This window comes from Molossus molossus, unplaced genomic scaffold (assembly GCF_014108415.1).
Source record: "Molossus molossus isolate mMolMol1 unplaced genomic scaffold, mMolMol1.p scaffold_m16_p_17, whole genome shotgun sequence".
Taxonomy (NCBI): domain Eukaryota; kingdom Metazoa; phylum Chordata; class Mammalia; order Chiroptera; family Molossidae; genus Molossus; species Molossus molossus.
The window spans coordinates 57,778,044-57,799,966 of record NW_023425352.1 but is presented as its reverse complement, the minus strand read 5'-3'; the positions used below and the strand labels follow the sequence as shown (position 1 = coordinate 57,799,966).

Below are 21,923 nucleotides of genomic sequence, written 5' to 3'. Positions count from 1 at the left end.
GTGGCAAATCTCAGATTCCTGAGGCAGCAGGATCTTTTGTCCGCTCCTTCAGATGTCTGACAATCTGCAAATCCATAAGGAAGCCTTTCTGGCAAAGGGTCTTCCTGAACAATCCCATGTAAACAGCGTGAAGCTATCAAAAGAATAACTTGTTTTATAAGTCTTGTCCAGTTCCGAACAAAGGAGCACAAGACACACTTGCAGATACAGAGGAAGAGAACGTCTTTGTAATGACAGGCGAGATGGCAGGAGCAGCTCCTAGAGCACCCTGGGATATGACCGGGCAGGGCCAGCACAGAGTGAGTGAGGTACTTACCTTGGACACCAAAGTTAAGGGGGCATCAAAAACCTCAGTAATTAAGATAAATGATAGTATGATGTAATTTAAAAAAATAAAAATGTGAAAAAGAAATTCATGATGAATAAAAAGTCAGAATTTTAGCCCAGCTGGTGTGGCTCAGTGGACAGAATATTGTCCCGTGGACTGAGAGGTCCCAGTTCGATTTCCGGTCAGGACACAGGCCCGGGTTGCAGGCTCGATCCCCTGTAGGGGGCGTGCAGGAGGCAGCAGATCGATGTTTTTCTCTTACTTGGATGTTTCTATCTCTCCCTTCCTCTCTCTCTAAAAAAATTAAGAAAAATATATTTTTTAAGTCAGAATTTTAAATGAAGGAGAGGATAAACAGCGATTTTAGTGCCAGTGTCTAAGTCCTGAGTTTCACTGGTCAGCAGGAGTCATAACAACAGCACGACAGAGAACCGGCCACTGCTGCCACTCACACAAGCACAGACAAGGTGCCGGGAGTGCCGCTCTGGACGTACAGGCACTTTCTCTGGTTGCCTTTCAGAGGGACCAGATCGTCCTGCAGTAAATCCCAGTCTACTTGATAATGAGCCATGTTAGAAGAAGAGTTCCCTCACAAGCTCCATAAATTCCATTACAGCCCATTTTGTCTTTGTTAAATGTATGAGTTGAAAATTACAACCCTTTATTCACAATGATCAATTTAGACACACAGCTCAGAAAGATCAGCGTTAACTTAAAAATATATACATTAGCATGCTCGCATCTATTAAGCATATTACTTTGTAGGCTCCAGCCGATGGTTCTATTAAGTACCCTGTAGGAGGGGAGAAACCAAGGATAATTATAAATTCATAAATACATAATTCATTGGCATAAAGTGATTTTAATGGGATGGATGCAGAATTATATATTTCCTCACGAAAATAACAGAGATGTTCTGATTAGGCCCATAATCTAGTCTATGTGAAATTCCAGCCAAGCTGATGGGACACATTTTCTTTTCTGAAACTACCTTTGATAAGAAATGCATTACAAACTCATCAGTTTGGCTTCCTGTTAACAAAGAGACAGCAGCCGTCTGGATCATTCCGGATTCACAGTGAAACTGCCATACCGCGTATCCCGCAACGAAAGCTGTGCAGGTTTGACAAGGGGCAGACGGATCCAGGAGTTACTGTGCAGGGCTTTAAATCTATGCGGCAGCTGACGCTTGAAATAATCATCTATATATCGCTCTGAGCTAGCTGGGGAAAGGTTGAAGCTGTATATTTTCAGCATATCTAGCCTAATGGTTAATCTGTTGTCTTGTCTGGGCTGGCGCAGGGTGGACTTGCAGCGACCCTGACAGCGTCAAGGGACCGCGTGTGGGAGATGTGGTTCGCCTGGTCTCAAAGCGCAGGGTGGATGCCTCTGACTTATCTTGACTTGAAGAAGGGGAGACTCACCTGACTGGTGTCCCCAAATGCAAGGGCAACTGTGGAACTAATAGTAGGTTGGGTGATAGGGATATTGCAGCCACTAAGCTACCTCTATCCCTCCTGACTTTGCCAAATTTGTTCACTTAAAGTGGCTCCATGTGTGTTTCTTTTACTGTTTAGTTGTCTTGGAAGATTGGAAAAAACACTGCCCTTTTAGGAAACAGGAAATTAGAAAAATGTGAGAAGATACATGAGAGCAGGGGTCACCAAACTTTCTGTCAAGGGCTTTGCAGCCATCCAGTCTCTGTCGCAACTGCTCGACTCCCCGTTGTAAAGGGAACACAGACACAGGCAACAGGTAGACAAAGGATGGGCCATGTCCCAATAAAACTTTACTTATAGCCACCAATTTGAATTTTGTGTAACTTTAGTGTGTTATTAAATATTTTTCTTCTTAAATCTTGTCCCACAACCATTTAAAAGTGTAAAAACGTCCCTGGCCCATGTGGCTTAGTTGGTTGGTCATTGTCCCATGCACCGAAAGGTCTCTGGTTCAATTCCCGGTCAGGGGACAGGCCTGGGTTGTGGGCTCGATTCCAGTAGGGTGTATGCAGGGGATAGTCGATTGACATTTCACTCTCACATTGATGTTTTTCTCTCTCCCTGTCTCTTCCTTTCTCTCTAGAAATCAATAAAAAAAACCTTTAAAAAATAAAAATGTGAAAACCACTTTTAGCTCATGGCCATACAAAAACATGTTCCAGACTACAGTTTACTAACCTCTGAACTTGAGAAATAAAAGAAGAAAGAAGGCAGCTATTGGTGCCAGGGACTTGACATATTTCATCTCTGTTCTGAAACCCTAACCCCAGAAACGTGCCCTGTCCATTCCAGGGTGACGTAAAGGAGTCTGGTACACTTACTGGCCGCAAAACCTTACCAGCTTGTTGGTGTTGGGAGAAGTCAAGGAAGGAAAGGAAAGTTGAAAAGAGGCTGTTTTTGTTGGACTCTTGTACATTTTTCCCAGTTTAATTCAAAATAACAGTTATCTTTCATCTACTACCTTCCCAGTCTCCAAGCTTCATAGCAATAATTCAAGGAACGTCTTGCATTTCTCGTTTCAGTTGTATATTTGTTCTTAGACTTCCATTATTCATCTCTGACTCGTCTCTGAGAAGGTAATACCTAGTGATCTTCGTGTGAGGCTTTTCTTTGCCCTTGAGGTGATAGAGACAGTCTGTTCCCAGAGAAAACAGGAAGAAAAGAGCCTACGGCAACAGATCTCCAAATGGAATTTCTACTAAAGACTGAGCAGAACCGAGTGTTGGGCATGTTATTACAGCAGGACGAGTTTTTAGTGAAGATGTATGAGCTGCGATTCTAGATACAGGGACTTTGATGGATGTTGGACTCTACCAAGATACATATAGAGCAGGCTTGTGGTTGGAGATGGGACGGAGGAATGTGGGTCTGGTAGGTACATCGAGTCCACCTGTGCTGCCAGCAGATTCGTCAGGCCCACCGTGTCTCTGCAGAGAACATTGCGATGCAGGTCAGGTAGAGTCTCTGAGTATACGTATATACTGCTTCTCTCTCCCATGTAGGAGCTGAATTCTTTCATTACTCTGTGTTGATGGACTCAAAGTTACACAATTCAGGTTTCCTAGGCAGTGAATAAAGCCAAAAATATACCCTGTGACTAACTTTTACATAACTCCTTGTTCCTTAAAGTCTCCCTCCACGTTCTCACATGAGCGCCACAAAAGCCAGAAATGAAAGAGCTCCAGCCAGCCTCCCCTCCCTGCCCTCAGCCTGCAGGGGGCAGGTGCTTCCTGTGCCTGTGCCAGGGCAGATGGGCCACCTGGAGATGCTTTTCATCCTCATTGTACATAATGGCGGGTTGTTTTTATTCTTTAACTTACATCCTCTAGGTTTTCCAAATAAATGTATTTCTGACTTCTCAGCTAGAAGTTGTAAAATTAGCCTGCCTGATAATGGATAGGATAAAGCTTTGCTCAAGTGTAGAGAGGTTATATGTGCTGTGTGTTAGAGATATTATTGTTGGCATCGCTTTGGGGAGGCAGCATCTTTCATCTTTTCATTATTTCTGTATTAATAGTCACCATGAGCTTTCAAAAATGGCTTTATGGCTTGACCTTATCCATAACACTGCAAAGAGTTTATCAAACTGCTTGGTGATATATATTATCCCAAGGTTGTCAGAGCGGAGACTCTCATTTCAAGGGTATCGCTGACTCTAACTCCCCATATTCAGACGTTGAGCTGCCCATTGAGCCTTTAGTCAGAGAACTAGGCTGCCTTCCCTCACTTCAACTGCGCTCAGCTGCCCAGCCGCGCTGGCAGGCACGTGCAGTCCCCACGGATCGCTCTTCTGTGGCCACACTGCAAGACCTTCAAGTCAAGTAGCCCACACTTGCTGGTGAAAGTGTCAGGCGTCCATATTAAAGGGATGTCGGGTCAGCTTGGGAGTTTGTCCATTGTGAATTACACATTGCAAAAGAACTGTGTTTTACTATGATTGATATGGTTTTTCTTGGGGAGCAAGTTTGATAAACCCACAGAAATCAAGAAGCACATTGTTCAATTATGAGACCAGCAGTTTTGCCCTCGCTTTACCTGCAGTTTCAGTAAAACAACATCACACCCTGAAAAACTGAAAACACACACCCACTTTCCCTGATGTCCCTCATGCTCTGAGGATAACAACACATCCCCGTTCTCAGGAGTGGCAGACCCACGGCACTGGACACACCTCTGGCAGCAGCAGTCCAGGCCAGGGGTTCGAGATGAAGTCGGGTAGTTTGACATCGTGGGCTGATGACTTAGAATGTCATGCTCACTTGTGGGATGTGCTTGAGCAGCAGCAGGAGATAACGGGTCTTTTCTGGCTGCTAAACTGAGTTTTCTATGTCCATGTGTGTTGTAAGGGAGAGGGGAACTCTGTATGTTTTTGGCAATTATTGCACAAACAAGATTATCTTCTGATATATTATCCCTTTGGACTTTGATGACAATAACCCAGCAAAGGGAATTTCAAGAGGTCATCAGGGTAAAAGAAAAGAAAACAAACAACTCTCAATGTAGCTGTGAGGAAGGAACTTTCATTTTAATTTAAAGCTGTAATTCTATTTTATGTTAGAACTGGTTTGCAACTTTTCTAATGAAAAATTTCACAAAGGATTAATTTCCTTTTTTTTTTTTCTGTCTCATTATTGTTTGGCAGTCAAGGTCGAAGCTAGATCACACTATCCCAAAGACCCATTTGAGTTCAAGAACGCAACTCAAAATTCTCGGCTTGTGACCAAGCCAGGTGAAGGAGTGCTGGATCCCATCCCAGTTTTGAGTAACTGCCCTGCACCCCTCAATGCTCTCCTTTAACATGCTGAGTTCAGTTGCAGAGGCAAGATGCATGGCTGTGGACTTCAGCATGCATTGAGCTGGTTGGGCAGCAAAATACCAGAGCAAAACTTTGAAGACCAATAAATAATAACTAAAACTACTGTGCTGCAAACTGGCAGCTTGCTCGAGACTGCAGCCGGGAGCCCGTCAGCTAGATGCCTTTGCCGTTCAAGCCACTTTGCATGCCTCTTACTCTGAGTGATTCCAGTGTGAATATGACATTACTAATGACCTGCTAAGTGTGTGCAGATGTGGGTTTCTCCAGATGTGGTGATTAATAACGTAATGGAGATAGCCAGTCAACTCATGTTTATGGGTCGTTTGCCTTTTATTACGTTTCTGAGTTTATTTGCTTTGAACTATTTCTTAACTCCAGCCAACAAACTCACCTTTAAGTCTCAGAGGGCATCATCCCCCTAAACCCTGTTGAGGAAACAGGGAAGAAGGAATGCGCCCCAGGCTGGAGCTGAGCCACAGGCTCATCCTATGTCGGGCACTGGACGATTAGGGGAAGCTGGAAGTTGAAATCATTGCCCGTTTTACTCAGAGGCCCACAAAGAGGCACTGGTGAACCTGGACACACTGTTTGCAAGCTGGCTAGGCCAATAAAGAAAGGGATTTCTTTTTCTAAAAACCCAGTAAAATATGTGATCATCTCAAAGTAAGCCCAGCGTACTGGCCAGTGTTTCTGGAAGAGTCGCCGTGCATTAGCTTGAAAACGGAATGACGATGGAAAGTCGAGTAAAATGTTGTTACAGATGCTCGACTCCGCATTAAGGCTGTTGGAATTACCACCACATCCTAAATCAATTCCCAGAACATTGTCTGGAGGTTATGTCATCGAAATAATGAATCCTCTTTAGTCAAGTATAAGCAAACATGTTAAAACATCAATGTAACTTTGAATTAAACTCTAGCGCCAACCAAGGGATCTGAGGCCTCATTAGACTTGCCTGACATTTTTCTAGCACCGAGCCTCCTCCAGCTGTAAAACTGTTAGATTCAGTGCCTCTCGGACGGGCGAGCGCGGGAAGTCACAGCAGCCAGTAAGTGTTATACTTAGGGATGTGCACAAACAAGCCCTTGGGTTTTATGAGGACTTGGAGACTGGATGGAGTTCAGCCCCTGTGAACATTCCACATTGGATTCCTCAGCTTGTTTGTGTTTTAAAGAAGCTGGTAAGTCAGGTTCCTTTAGCAGATCGTATCTTCACCTTCACGAGGCTTGTACAGCGTGATGCCAGTGAGGTGCAGGAGACGGGGGTATTGGCATCAGGCAAAAGCAGGCAAACTAGGAACCTGTGAGTGTGCGTCAGCGTGAGGGGCTGCCCCTACTTCAGTACATTTAACTTTCCTGAAAGTATGTAATTTTAAGTCTCCCTTTTAATTCATTTTTTATTCCTCTGATGTAATCACAGAAGCCATGAAATGAACATTATATTTTATAGCTTAACTGAAAGTTTTCCTAGATTTGCTTTCTCTAAATATGCAGAAATGGATGGAATCTTTGTAGAGGGTAATCATTAAATATGGTTTCTACCCCACTTATGAGAAGGAAGTTATCACTGCTCCTCTTGTGGGATCTGAACCATCTGTAACAGTCCCCATTAGACAGCGCTCACATCTTTAAGTGGAGACATTTCCCCTTCTCCTCGGGGACCAGATCTGCATTTCCAGGCCGTGGGTGCAGGAGGAAACCTTTGAACACGAGTTTCATTTAAGAGAACAAATCCCAGTTTAAATGCAGTATGATTATGATGGATGATCTTTCTGACTTGCAATGAAAATAAATAGTTTCCTTGCACAGAAGGAGGCATAACTAGCACCAGAGCAAGGTGTCTCCCTGGAGCTGGCTAACAGGTATTAACTTGCAAGCCTTCCATCTGAACATCACTGCAGTAAACAGACAGCAACAAGGTGCAAGGATCAGGGGTTTTTAACCAAAGAGGGTTATTTATTGTGGACCCAGTGCAAATGGGAAAACAAATATTAAGCAAAGAATCTAACAGAAATGTCGAGCATGACTTCTGTTCAGGTCTTAACCAACACAGACAAAACCACGGCAGCATCTGGCGGCCTTGAATGAAGTTAGCCATGGTAGACTGGGTGAAAGACCCTTTGGGTATTTTGTTCCGACCATTGAAAGGCTTGTACGATAGAGAAGAAAAGGACTTTCATCCCCACTAGTCCACTGCCATGCACGATTATTTAGTCTGGCATGCTACTGAGCTAATCCAGGTCACCCTGAACACAGTACACACAATACAGCTATTGCAAGTGGCCCACATTAAAGGATGACCTTGTATTACAGGTGGAGTCGGTATAAGACTCTCTACCCCAGTCTAAGATGGGGAAAGTGCAAAAGCATTTCTCGCTCTCTCTCTCTCCCTCTCTACCTCCCTCTCTCCCTCTCTCTCTCGCGCTCTCTCTCTCCCTCTCTCCCTCTCTCTCTCTCGCTCTCTCGCTCTCTCAATCTCACTGCCTTTCTGCCCCGTTATTGCCTGGGATGCCCGGCCCCCTGTCCTGTGAAAGGAAGATGAATTCAGGTCAAGCTCAGAGTGCCTGTTTGCTCGCCCAGAGATGCATATCAGCTCTAAGTGATTTTTTTCAATACCATTTATGTGGCTGGTATTTATTTCCTTTAATCTTTTAAGTGCTGTTCAGTCTCCTTGTGATTTGCTGTGGATACTCATTTCTGATAAGATGCGATACCCTCCCAGGCACAGAGTCCCTGCCTGGAGTCTTAAGTGACTGATACGGTCGCGGCCTAAGCATGGGCCTTTGGGGATGGGGGTGGGTGGCCATGGGCTGCGAGCACATATAGGTGCGTCCTTGCCTCCGTTTCTCCTGGAGCAGCGCTCACCTTACGCCACATTCTCGTTCCCTTTCCCGGTGTTGGCCAGGAGTTGGCCAGCCTCAGCCTGACAGTAGAGCGGTGGGGGTGCCAAGTGTGATGCTTTGAAGCAGGTCCAGGGCAGTTGGATGACTGCAGTCCCTTTGGAGCCATGTATCATAACATCCTACACGTACTCAGGGTTTCCAGGGAAGGACCGTGTAACGACGTGCTGATGTGGGTCTTTCTGGGTAATATCAAGTAGCTGAGATGACATTTTCTTTCCGACCCAAGACTTGTACACTATTAACATACGTCAAGCATCTTTTGATGTTGTCACTGCTAATATTTCTCTTCTCAGCTTTAAGGTGACCGCTGTGCATTCCGGGCTTCAGGGTGCTTCCTCCCAGTCTGTGCTGCAGTCAACTATCAGAACCCGAGGACCCCATTTTTCTTTTTTGACATTACAGCTTTAGCCTGAATTGTGGGGGTGGGGAGAGGAGGACTAGAATTTTCCCGCAGATGCCCTTGGGTGACAGGCTGGGTACACATCTGCTAATTATCAAGTGACCTTCTTAAAAAGAAGCATGATGCAGGCTAATACATCTACAGAGCTTGTTAGTGGGTGTCTTTGGGCAAAGGCAGTCGGGTGCTGTGTCGTGTGTGAGCAAAGCTTCACGTTGCTTAGCGATGTGTGTAGTTTAGACGTTTGGAAAACAGCCTTTGGTTTCCAACCCCCTGCGCTGCCCTCCTTCCCTGCCCCTCACATCAGCAGCGCTGCCATTTGCTGGCGACCTCCTCCTGCATGTGGGTGTTCTTCTCCGGCCTGGTTTTCCAACCTCGGAGCCTGGTCTTCCCATCCTAATAAATTAAGAAAAGATTTCCTTTGGGGAGGTGGAGGGGCAGGAGCTGAGTGGGCTGCGGATCCTTGAGCCAGCATGCACTGATGTTCCCAGTCCTGCGTGACTGAAACATTGGCTGCAAGGCCTCAAATCCTAGCCTGTCCCCAAGACTCTTCCTCTGATGTGCAGGGATCAGGCACCAGTTAAGTTGGTTCATTTGCAGAAGCAGCAGGCTAGCAGCTATCGGGCTGCTATTTCAAATACAACTTTATTTCTGATTTTGGTTACGGGAAAACCCATTCGATTACCCAGCAAAGCAAAAGCAAAGTAACCAAAATGATCTCTTGAGAATAAAGAAGGCGTGTGTGTGTGTCTGTGTGTGTGTGTGTGTGTGTGTGTGTATATATATATACATATATATATATATATATAGACACATTTGTATACAGATAAATTACGGTTTCCTTTCTTTCCATGGCAGGGTGTGTACAAACTGTTGTAGTCTGTTTCAAGTGCATGTTCAAACGCTGGAGTGTAAAAGGTGATGCCTTCACCTCTCCTGAGCCGGCTTCTTTGACTAACTCATTTGGTCTTTGTCATTGGGTCCAAAAACCAGCCATGAATTCATAGTGAGTGACTGAGCCATGAGTGTGTGTCCTTTGATATCTTGCCTGTATTTCACGGTCTGTCCTCAAACTGTTCATACTCTCATGAGCTGCCTGTATTTCCAGTTGAAGATGAGCAGCCCTCCACGCTGTCACCCAAAAAAAAGCAACGGAATGGAGGCATGCGGAACTCCCCCAGCTCCTCGCCCAAGCTGATGAGGTAAGGAGAGGGGCCTCGGGCCAGGGGTCCCCTCAAGCTCCTTCTCTTCGTCTCCTCACCCTCTCCCTTCATGCCCAGGCCCCCAAGCAGGCGGAGGGGGAGGGGACGGGATCTTGAGATGGCTTCTTAAAGGCTGGAGTATTTACTCTGTCAGCTTGTCAGCAGTTAATGATAGAGCTGAAAAAACTCTGTCATGAAAAACAGTTTGAAAAGCTGTTTGAAAAATACATAGGCTTTAAAGTCGTAGCTGTCACCATGTCCCGTGTATGTGTAGTTCCTAAACAGCAGTGGCACTAATGACGGCGGCAGCCAATCAGAGGGACGCGCACGGTTAGTTGCCTCGGGCGAGTCTCTTTCTGCTGGGGTCCCTGTGAGGACTGTTGTCTGTACTTAAGGCCATATGTGAGATGTATCATCACAATCAAAAATGAACCTGAAGATTGCCTTCCTTTCATCCTGTCGATTGAAATTAAATTTCTGTTAATTGATGTTGACGGATAAAAAAGTCTAATAATCTGTGGACTTGCCAAAGCAAAGTTCAAAAGTAATGCAGTTCTGCTCAGGCTAAAAGCAGTATTAATTATGAAATAAAGTGTGCGTTCTCTCTCTTTCCCCTTCTCTCCCTCTTTCCCCTATTTCCTTCCTTTCTCCTCCCCCCTTCTCCCCTCCCCTCCCCTCCCCTCCCCTCCCCTCCCCTTCCCATCTTGACTCTGGCTTCCTCTAAGAAATAGAAAGTGAAACCAAATTGCAACAGAGTTCTGCAAATTCCTTTCTTGGCCTCTTTATCTTTCATCTTCCCTGTTTTGTCCTCTGTTCCTGTCAGTCACAGTGCTTACCCTCTCTAACACCCTGACTCTAGCACCTGGTGAAGCAGGTGATCTCAGGTGGCACCTCTCTCCCTAAGTGACCACGGAAACACCTGCCATGTGATGTTACTTTCTTTCCATTTGCATCTACCACTCTTCTGCCTTTGCTTATTGAAATATAATCATAGCGATTTCCCCTCCTCCCCCATCTTCCTGGCTCTCCTCCAGCACCTTTCTGGACAGAGATGGGCAGAGCCCTCCACGCGTTGTGGACACCAGGTCCCATGGAAGACTCACCAGCCCCGTGTCCTCCCCACTGTGACCATCTCTTCCTGTTAATGTTTCCTAAGCAGTCTTCCGCTTCCCCCTCGCTCAGTGTCGCTCAGTGTCGCTGGTCTTCATGCTTGTTTACAGTTCATGAGGAGGAAGGACCGCCCACTGCCAGGCTTCCCCGAAGGCGCTGGCCGCTGCATTCAGCCCCCACCTCTTCCCCGTCAGGCAATCGCTAATGGTTTTGCCCATTGAAAGTAGAGAAAAGCCCAGGCACTTTCTTTTGCCTAAATTTTAGAGAAGCAACTAAATAAATAAAGAGAAGTCTGAGAAATCTGAACCATGGGAGCCACATCCCCTGCCTGTTTGCTATGTAAAGTGCGGCGCGTTCCTTTGATCTCGCGTAATAATAATTCTGAGGAGTTACACTGTTTTCATATGCTTCAAAGCCGTGTCGAAGTTTTGCTGCTTAAGGGTCCTTCTTTATTCTGTTGGCTCTTGGGTACCAAGATGACAGGTCTTCTGTAGGACGTGGAAGCTTTTTTAAGTCATAGCCTTCAGCAAAACATCAAATTACCAAACCCAGGGTAACATGCTTCTACACAAATGCCTTTCCTGTAGATATATTATACCATATATATTAAATACTTTAGTGTTACACGCTACATTTTATGTGCAATAGAAAGTGATGGTTTGAGGTAGCCTTGAGGGGACTTTTCTTCCACAAGCAGAAAAAGCTAGTGTATACCGGAGCACGCATGGTTTTTACAGGACTTTCTGCCCGAGGCCTTTGTAAATAAGTAATGATCAACAGATTGGCTGTGGGTTTTTGAAAAGCATGCCTGTGTCAGTTTGCATGATGGGGGAGAATTTTCAAAGTGGGTCTTGCTTTCATTGCCCGTCGGAGAGGGGCTGTGGGAGGCAGTCATCCGGGCTGGCTGTCTGATCGGGTGCGTCAGAATCGCTAACATGGGTCGGGGGCGACTGAAACTCGCCAGGCTGCAGAGCTCACGTCTCTGGTGTCGGTGCCTTTGGGCTGCTGCGATGGCCGTGCTGCTGTCACCGGGATGCTCACCCCAGCCCCAGTGGTCCTCGGTCGCAGCTGAGCTGGAACGGCTGTCCCACGCAGGTCAGCAAACCTTAGACACTGTTCCGTTACTTCCTGAGCTCCAGGCGTGCTCCGGACTCTGACCGGGAGCCGGGACCAGGCGCTCACCCCTCTGTTCCCTCACCTCCAGTGTGTGGATGAAGACCACGAGTTTGGTGGGTTTGAATACATGGCTGTGGCCTGTTTCAGCCAGATCCCTCCTGTTGACTGAGAGAAAACAGGGCTCATGCAGTACCTTGTGGCTTCTCCAGTCTCCCCACCTCTTCAAACGCTCCCTTTCTGCTCTACAGAAGAGAGGACTCCCAGGTCCGATTCCTTATTACCCGAAAAACCCATAAAGGAAGCTAATGACGTGTTTGAAGTGGGTTTCTCGACATGAGTGTGTGGCTTGCTTTTGGAGCAGAATCAATCACTGTGAACGTGGCAGAGTTGAGTGGCCTATGAGGCAGTGGTAGCAACAGCTCCAGGAGAAACAGCAGCGTCCAGGATGGGCGAGGATGGGCTTTAATTGACCACTGAGGCTTCTGCAAGTAAAACAGGCTCCTGAGCATTCCTGGCAAAACACCTGCCAGCAGGCGGTGCCGCTGGGCGCAGCACTAATGGGGCTCTGTATCCCCTGTGTTCTGGTGTCTGGCCCCCCTTGATTTTTCAGTGTTGCTGAACTCGCTGCGCAGTCATTAGGTGAGCAGCCCGGTTTGTGTGTCTGGATCTGACACAGTGTGTCTCCCTGACAGGAAACAGCCCTCGCAGTCAGACTGAGCCAAATGGCGAATGTCTGTGCTGCAAGCCGGGGTCCGTGTCATGACAGAAGCCCTTTGGCTGCACGGCCTCTGTGACATGGCCGCAGAGGTCCCCGGGGCCCTGCTGTCTGCCTCCTTGTTGCTCTGTAAACTTGGAGCAGCCTCTCCCGGTTTCCCTCCGTGTTCACTGAGCACTGATCATTGCTCCATTCCCAGCTGCTGGGTTTGTGCCTTGTAGGGATAGCTGTGTCTTTCGTGGTAAGGCCCTTTGGGGCAAGAACTGCGTCCCTAAATAACTAAGTCAAGGGTCCTTAATTTGGGGGTCTCACAGGCCCCATTGGGCATCCAGTGAAAACTCTCTAGCAAGTCCCGCTAGGGAAAAAGAAAGTGAGCTGGACACCCCTTGCCTGCAGCTGTGCCAGATTCGGGGACTCCCGGCGTCCCTGCCCAGTTACACCACACGCAGTGCTTTCCACAGCACTTTCTTAGTGCTGCTTGGCTGCCGAGGATACTTCTCGAGGGGTAGGCGGTGGGAGGCCATGCCCGGCTCTCGCCGTGCCCCCAGTGGAGCCCCCAAGGCCTGCGCTGTGCTGTCTGCTCCTGCTCCTCCCTCAAGGCCATTTCTGTGCAGCGTGTGGAGTGCGAGCCTCCTGCCTTCTGGGGAGGTCTGCTAGGGCAAGGCGACGTGGTGCGAGTAGGTGCCCATCTCCAAATGCTCCAGTGTAATGTAGGGGCAGAGCAGCATACATAGCACAGCAGAGCAGGAGCAGTTTGGACAGCAACTGGCCTGGGCCCGAGAACAGAGCTGACGGCCCTCTGCTTGGAAGGCTGGGCCTGTGTGCGAAGGTTTCACCGAGCCCAGCCCTGCATGATGAGGAGGATTCTCTATCGATACTATGACCTACCCTGTTCACTATTTACCGGGGGCCCGGCGACCCTCCAAGTTCGCCATGCCTGTGAACTCACCAAACCCTAACTGCAGCTCCATGAGTAGGAATTACTCTTCCCCCATTCTGCAGATGGAGAGGCTGAGTCACGGCTGGGAAGTCTAGTACATCCAGTAACTCCTACCTAGTGAGGAAGACTGGAACCCAGGCAGTTTAGCTGCCAAGCCCATAGTATTCACTCCTTCACTGTCCGCCCAGTGGAGAGAGGTGCTCAGGCCACAGGAAGCAACTTGGTGTGGCTGGAAAAGGGTCCTTGCGTAGCCTGGCGCCTGCTCAACGAGGCCTTTCCTGTCGTAGGCGTGGGGAACCCTCGCCGGTTTCCAAGGAGGAAGGGCCCTAACTTGTGTTTGGGGGTCTCTGGTGGCCTTCTGGCAGCACATGTTACATAAACACAGAGGTATAAAGAGAAGGCCCCCCCCACCCCAGTCTCTGCCGAGGTCCTTTGGGTGCCAGACCGGAAGTGGACTGCATGGTCTTCCCAAGGACACACAGCCTTTCTGACATCAGTTCACAGAACACCCATTTCTCCAGGAGCTGGGGAACCTGGGGTGACACCAAGACGCTCGGCCGCGAGGATTTAGGCACGATGTGTCGGATAGACAGTTCACCAGAGGCGTGGCCCCAGCCAGGCCAGCGAGGATAATCGGTGATACCAGAAACAGAGAAATTGAACACTCGGGGAGCTTCATGCCACGAGACCGAGAAAATATTAGACATTTGTTTTCTGAATGGGAGGAGAAATATGATTTGAGGAAAACAGATTATCCTCTTGGGCATTTATTGATCATTAAGTGAAATAAACTCATCTTCTTGTTAAGTCCCAGGATTTCTCCTTTGGCTCTTACCTTCCACGGGGTCTTTTGTCAGCTTGAGGGGTTCTAGCAGTAGAAGATGATAAAATGACCTGAGCCCCATCTGAGTTGGGCAGAATGCTGTGCCACAGTTCCTTGCACTGGGCAGAACAAAGGAGGACAGCTTAGCCAAATAAACTGACCTCTCAGCGCAGACGGCTAGGACGTGGCAGGCTTCGTGGGCCTGGAGAGGGAAGCGGCAGTGGGTCTCACCCCAGCATTGGTGGCTTTGACACAGGTCCTCCCATCCCCAGAGCACCCTGTACACGCCCCCTGGGGCTGCAGAACATGTCCGTCCCCAGATGTCTTCCTAACATAAAGACACTCATTTCCTTCTTCCTCTGGGGATGGTGGCTGCATAATAAGAGATGACAGACTCGGTGGCAGTAGTTTTGACTCTGTACTTGTTAGATAGGGAAAAGTGACCAGATAGTTACAGAAGAGGTGAGAAGGGTTCTACTTTTGCCAGAGTGGTGAGAGCCTGGCCTGGAGGTCTTTCCAAGACGATTCCAGGGATGGTTGTCTAGTGGGAGGTGAGGGCAGGCCAGTGGGCAGCCACATCGCAGGGGAGATGATGGAAGGGTGAGTAAGACAGGTGCCCGAATCCACCAGTCCTGATCCTCGCAACATAGCAAATACCATACACCCAGAAATTAAGTGCACCCCAGAATGAGGCAGATCATTTATGGTGCTAAAAACCCAATATGAGCCCTTTGAGGTGACACCTGAGACCCTCTCTAGTCTCATGTGACCGGCACCACCAGAGACCCACCTGCATGGCCTGAGACTGGAACATTGCATTCGAGGACCTGTGTTTGGGAGGGTCAAACACAGGTCCTCGAATGCAACGTTGTGTCAGCCTGCTGGGTCCTAGTGATAGACACATTTCAGGGACTCCCTTCAGACCACGGTGCCCTACTTCCAGTACAGCCCCTGTAAAGAGAAAAATAGTGCAAGAGCCTTAGTTGTTCTCAAAAAGAATTGTCACAAGAAACCAAAGGTGAGTGGGTGCCCACTGGGCAGGCACAATTTCCCATCTCCATAAAAGGTCTGATAAGTGCCCATTGACTTGTTTAAAAGTGTCCAGAGACTAGGCTCTGGCCGGTTTGGTTCAGTGGTTAGAGTGTCGGCCTGCGGACCAAAGAGTCACAGATTTGATTCTGGTCAAGGACACGTACCTTGGTTGCAGTTCTATCCCCGACCCTTGTTGGGGTCACGTGGGAAGCATCCAATCAGTGTGGCTCTCTCACATGGATGTTTCTCTCTCCCGCCCCCCCAATCTGAAAATCAATGGAAAAATACCCTTGGGTGAGGATTAAAAAAATAATAAATAAAAGTATGTGGAGACTAGAACTCACTCATTAACTCCTCTTGTTAGTTGGTTGGTTATTGAGCATGTACTGTGTCCGCGGCTGGGCTCTGGAAATACACGGAGGAGTGAAGTAGGGGTCCCCGCCCTCATGCTGCTCACCATCTAATGGGTGAGGCCGATACGCACATATTGTCTCTGAGAGAGGATCTCTCACTTCTGTGGGAGCTCTGGGGAAGGGGGGACCCCTAGGAGGGCAGCTTCAGACAGAACGTTTGGAGAAAACGTGGAGGCCTCCGATCTGTCCTGCTGGCCGCTGGAGTCCTGACACAACACGTACTCAGTATAACCAGCTTTGCCTCCTGCACGGAAAGCCTGCAGAGGGTGAGACGTTTGCCCCCGTTCTCTCGAGCCTGCACTCCCCAGGGAGACCAGGCAGCTGGGCCTCACTCTAAGGGGGTGCTCGTGACCACGGGAGAGGTCTTGTGTGCTGAGAAATGAGGTCCTGAAAGTCGGGCGAGGGAAAGGGGACACGTTTAAAACAATTTGGTCGTTTTCCTCTTTCATAAGTTTTTTTTTTGGTTTTGTTACTTGTACTCTAATGTAAATTTCTGAAGTCCAGGGTTCAACCCACTGCCAGAGAAAAAAACTGGGCTTTGCTTTATTTGCCTGCACGGGGAATGATAGTCTTTGAACTATAACAACAGCTTCCTCAAGGCAGGTTTGCTAGGAAAGGGGTTGTGGTCTTGCTTTAGGCTGTTGTCTTCAAGGCGTGATTTCTGTGCTTCTGCCGGAGCCCTGCATTTAGTTCACTTCCTGAGATTAACTGATGGTACGTGGCGTTCCTTGCCCTGCAAAGCCTCAAACCCTCATTCTTACTCTTCATTTGAAGACGGACATACTTAAATTTCACTGTGGACTTTGGACGTGTGAGCTGAGATTCAAGAAGTATAGATATGAAAATTTTAACTCACTGGGGCTCTTCGTTTGCTATAAAAATGTGGGTATTCCTAAAGGGGGCCTTCAGATACCGGGGTACGCAGAAGCTCCCCAAGCCCTGACTGATGATGGAGGCTCTCCTGAGCACGCTGTTCTGACAAGGGCTCACAGGGTCATTTTCCACTGAGTATTCATGCAAGTTGTGCATTTCATAAATTGTCACGATGCTGGTCCCCCTGTCTTTGCAGCTTAGGGCGCAGTGGCTTGGGACATTGCAAAGGACAATGGACAAGATCCAGCTGCCTCCTGCAAGTGGGAGAGGGCGAGAGGGGCAGTGGCTTTCAGTCAGGAGACCTCTCTGTCCAAAACCTTGCCTCTCTGCCCACCTTAGCCACGACACTAATCCACTGTTTCCCATGCATACAAACATGCATGACAGGACTCGACTCATATAATCCTCAGACTGAATCCTTTAAGTAATGACAATGATTAACACTCCCATTTTACAGGTGAAGAAACTGAGGCAAGGCACACTGTAGCAAGTAGTAGATGAGCCAAGACTTGAAGACAGACATTTTGGCTTTATGCTATATTATCCCTAAGGATATAGATGTTTTCCTGTCTTCCATGGTATCCATCCCCAGAGCACTCCCTTTGGAGAAAAACTCTTGGTTCTACTAAACAAATTAACTGACAAGAGCCCAGGCTTCTTCTTTTTGTTGGGTTGGGCTATCATAGGTATTGCTCCTCAAATGTAGGTGTAAATTATTATTTTTTTCTTTATTGCTATGAGAGAGAGAGGAAGGGAGAGGGAGAGAGAGAGAAACATTGATGAGAGAGAACATTGATTGGCTGCCTCCTGCATGCTCCTCACTGGGGATCAGGCCCACAACATGGGCATGTGCCCTGACCGGGAATCGAACCGGCAACCTCTTGGTGCATGGGTTGATGCTCAACCACTGAGCCGAACTGGCCGGACAATATGGGTGTAAATGAAAGACTGGAGAGTAGTTCCCACTTGGGTGGAGTAGATCTAATTATGTATGTTTGTTGGGGATGGTCAGTTATGCTGGGGAGGAGAGGAACATTGGCCCAAGCTCTCTGAATAAGATACTGTATATTTCTGGTATATTTCCATTCGTAAACTGATGATCAGGATGCTCGTCTTCCTTAGCTGAACAGGTGAGACTGAGGCAGAAGGGCAGCCAGGCCATCAGTGGAGTGATGTTTGATACACTGTGCCTGTTTTCCTTCAGGCTGAATTCTTGTGCTTGTTTCCCAAAGGTGCCATAAGAGAGTATCACAGATTGGGCACCATGACAGCAATGTAATTTCTTAACGGTTCTGGAATCTGGAAGTCCGAGATCAAGATGGTGGTGGTGGTGGCTCCTTCAGGCCACGGAGAAAGGACCCATACCCAGCCTCTCTCCTTGGCTTGGAGATGGCTGTCTTCTCTCCATGTCTTCACATCATTTTCCTTCTGAAGATGTCTCAGTCTACATGTCCTCTTCCTACAAGGACACCAGTTACATTAGATTCAGACCTACCCTAATGACCTCATTTTAATTTAAAGACCACATCTCAAAAGATGGTCACATTCTGAGGTTCTGAGGTTTAGGACTTCAACATACAGACTTTGTCGGGGACACAGTTCAGCTCTTAACATCCCTACAGCAGCAGATATACCTCACTTCACAGTGTTTCTGTTACCCTGAAATAAGGCATATACATTGGCTAAGTGGTAAGGGACAAATGAGTCATGAGTTAATTTTGGTGCATTTTAGGGGAGTTGGGATTACCCTGTGAGTTGAGAAAATACATAAAGTGATTAAGACGTGAAAAGCAGTGTCTGTTCCTGGTCCTGGGTTCCAACTAAGTGGTCTTTGAGGAGTCGTCTGAGAGCCTGTGGAAGTTGTCCCCTAAGTCATTGTGTTAACCCAGATGCAGGATGCTTGGTTCAGGGAGGCTTTTTTTGGTTTTCTTTTCCATGTGCAACGTGCTCCCTTGTCTTCTCCTGGTCCTTAGCCCAGCAGTGTTGGTTGTGCTCAGTGGTAAATGCTTGGACTTGCTTCTATTGATATAAACCCCCCAAATCTCAGTTTAGATACAGAAGTTCGTGTGGACAACTGGCTCTTCACTCTTCACTGATGTCGGAGATCTCTCCACAGCATTAGCCAACCTAAGGCACTTAAAGTCGCTATAGGAAAGACGTGGTAAAATCATGTATTCTGTCTGGACCAAGTAGTTACAGCCTCTGGTGTTACTGGAGTGAGTCACCGACTTTGGAAGTCAGTGAATGAGGAACAGTTCTGGCCCGAATGCAACTCTAAAAGTTACCAGTTTTCCATGCTTCTTATTGCCCATCTTTACTCAACAACTTTTCTTTACTCGCTCAGTGCCCTTTGGCTTTTTGATGGCCAACAGTGGTTCAATATTCCCCGGATCCTCCCAGCCACCTTTCCCTAATGAGAGCAGCTGCTTCAAACCTGAGAGGCCTTTGGGCTTACCTGACATCTGTAATATAACACCCTTTATATCACCAGCTCCTCTGGAATGTCTCCAGTGATGAGACATCCAATGCCTTGGGAAACATCTCATTTCATGTTTTAAGAGCTTCAATTTTTATAACATTCTCCTTTTTGGGAACTTGATGTTTGTTCCACCTGAATGTCCTGCATTGTTCCTAGTCTGCTCTTGGTCAGTCATACTCAGTTGAATCCATCTTCCACTTGATGGTCATTGCACACCTGACGACAGCTAGTGTGCCTGGCCTGAGTCTTTTGTGCCTGAGGTTAGATAAGACCCTAGCTGTCATCTGCCACCATGGTTTTAGGTGCCATATTTGTCTTTTTATTATTTGGGCCTCAATTCTCTGAGATGATCCTAATGGATTAACTATTAAACTGTGCTGGGATTCCTTCTTTCCTTTCAGGGCCTAGGTCGAATGTTACCTTCTCCATGAAGCCTTCCTTGATGTTACTCAGATACCAGGCAATTAGCAACTTTGTTCTTGGTGTTCTCATACCACCGTGTGTTACTTTGCTGTAACACTTACCACAGTGCATCACAACTATTGACTGGCATTTTCTCTCTTTGCTATATTATGACCCTATCTTTGAAAAAGGACTAGGTCTTTTTCTTTACAGTATCTTCTATTCCTGGCTCAGAATAGGGGATTTATGTTTATTGGTTGCTTTGTTGATCCAAGAAACCAGAGTTCAAATTCCGGGTATCACAGCTGTTCAGAAAAGGAGATAACTTTGTTCTGGGAAATTTTTGATGGTTCTCAGATTCCTTTGAGGAAAGTCGTGGTTATTTATACTTAAATGAGCCAGGCCAGGCCGAAAGATTGTGGGGATCACAGGGTGCAGCGTGGCGCAGCACTGAGACCCCCCAGATGCTCCTGGACATTCCAGCGCCTGTCACAGCTTGCAGCCCCAGTGTCAAATTACCTGGTGCCCCCAAACCTCACTCCAGTTAATGAGGCTTGTCATTAAAAAGCTGTCTTTTTCCCTCTCAGTGGGGAGTAACTGAGCATAAGGCTTGTTTTGTTGGTTTTCTAAGATGAAGCTTGGAGGCCAGTGTTAGCATGGAAAGATTTCCCCCAGAGAAAGAAACAACCACAATGTGTGTGCTCTCTCCGAAGACACACACTGTCAAAGTGGAACTATGGTCAGCTTGCTCTAGCATTGGCTCGCTTGCTGATGTTATGTAAATGTTGCCCTGGGTGTCTTTTAATTCCTGAATGCACTCGGGGCAGGTCTCAGACCTTGCTGAGATAATCTTCCTTCTCCAACCAACAAACAAGGCTCTTGATTAAAATATGTCCTCCTAGGCCTGGGACGAGTTTGTTCTGTTCCTTTTCTCACCTTTCCTCTCAGGTGGTTCCTGCTCATCTACTTAACCCAGAGAATAGTCGCTATAGAACGATCACACCTTCTTCAAGGGCAGAATATTCAAACTTAGCTCTCGCCCTCATCTGTGACCAGTTTTTATCACTTTTGTATTTTATCATTTTGACTGAGTTCAGTATCTGAAAGGTGGCCCAGTGGTTTATAAACCCCAAGACTTCCCAACAACCCAGCTGTTGAGATGCTATTCCAAGGGGGATGTTCTTCTCCTTTAGGACCTGATGTGACAGTTCCTATCATAATTTAGCATGTTCATTGAAGGTAACTTTGCAGGGTTGCCTCACTTGTCATTGGGCATAGCTTGAAAGCAAGCTCTCAGGAACAAATAAATGCAGTCAGCGTTTTCCCATTTTAAGTGGGGTGGGAAGCGTATTGGGATGGTCATGGCAGATACCCTGAAAGCTTAAGTCTCCGTCTGTGGACCACGTAGGAGGGATTGCAGCCTCACTGTCTACATTCCGAACATCTAGTGAGCAGCATCAGAAAAATTTCAGAGAGAGAAATATGAAAAATGAAATGAAGTCACTCATTGATGCTTGAAGTAGATTATTTAAAAAGTAAAATCACTTTATAATAAATCTTTGGAATTTAAACTTACTTATATTTTCGTACTGGAATGGATAGTGTTGTTCAGGAAAAAGCTCCACTGCGTGGATAGCTCACCTGGGACATTGCTCTAATTATAGATGGCCATTGTTGCAGCGACCCAAATAACTACCTCAAACCTGAGGCACAGAACCATACGGGAGACGGAATCTGGACGTGGAAATGGCCCGAGATGCTGCAATCTTGTTAGACCTGCCCAGTGCTTAGGGGTGTCTGTGAGGCTGGAAGTCCCCTGGAGGGGAGGACTCTGTACAAGCCCCTCCTTGTCCACTAGTAAACAAGACATGTCTGTTAAGAGCTTGAGGCGCTCATGCAGGGGATGCTGCAGTCAGGAGGGGAAGGTGGGGTCAGGGGGGGCATCACTGGGTGGTTAGTGCAAATGCAGTTGTCAAGGGAAGGAGAGAGGGTGTTGCTTAGCATTGGACTCGTGTATTCCAGATGTGGGCATTTGGTAGTCAGTCTGCTCCAAAGTGACATGCTGCTGAATCTTTAAAGGGCTGCAGCCAGGGAGAGCAAAATCTGATTGGGCAAATTGCTAAAATATTTAAAGTGCAGCCTGTTAAAGCTTTTACTGCGAGGAGAATCAAGTCAGAAGTTGTAGGCAGAAAGAGCGAGTAATTGGCTTTCCATCCTATGCCAGTCAGCATGAGACCGTTCCCATTCCTTCCTCTTCATTGCCAGTGCTAATCACAGCCGTGCGCCGGAGAGACTGGGCAGCTGGTAAAATGAGAGGAGGACGGAGAGTGAGCTATTCATAAAAAGGGAGGCCAAGTCCACAAAGAACGTGAAGGC

General features: G+C 47.4%; 1 protein-coding gene across 12 annotated transcripts in view; it reads left to right on the top strand.

The window, feature by feature from the left end:
* The window catches only part of KCNMA1 (potassium calcium-activated channel subfamily M alpha 1), a 701,914-nt gene that overhangs the window by 607,189 nt on the left and 72,802 nt on the right, over nt 1–21,923 (top strand). For 10 of the 12 annotated variants that reach the window (XM_036264760.1, XM_036264756.1, XM_036264758.1 and 7 more), the window contains one exon: nt 9,551–9,644. In XM_036264760.1, coding sequence (XP_036120653.1) covers nt 9,551–9,644 — 94 coding nt within the window. Of the gene's footprint in view, nt 1–4,969; nt 5,057–9,550; nt 9,645–21,923 lie in introns of all 12 variants that reach the window. The other 2 variants (XM_036264765.1, XM_036264761.1) reach the window with 1 other exon arrangement.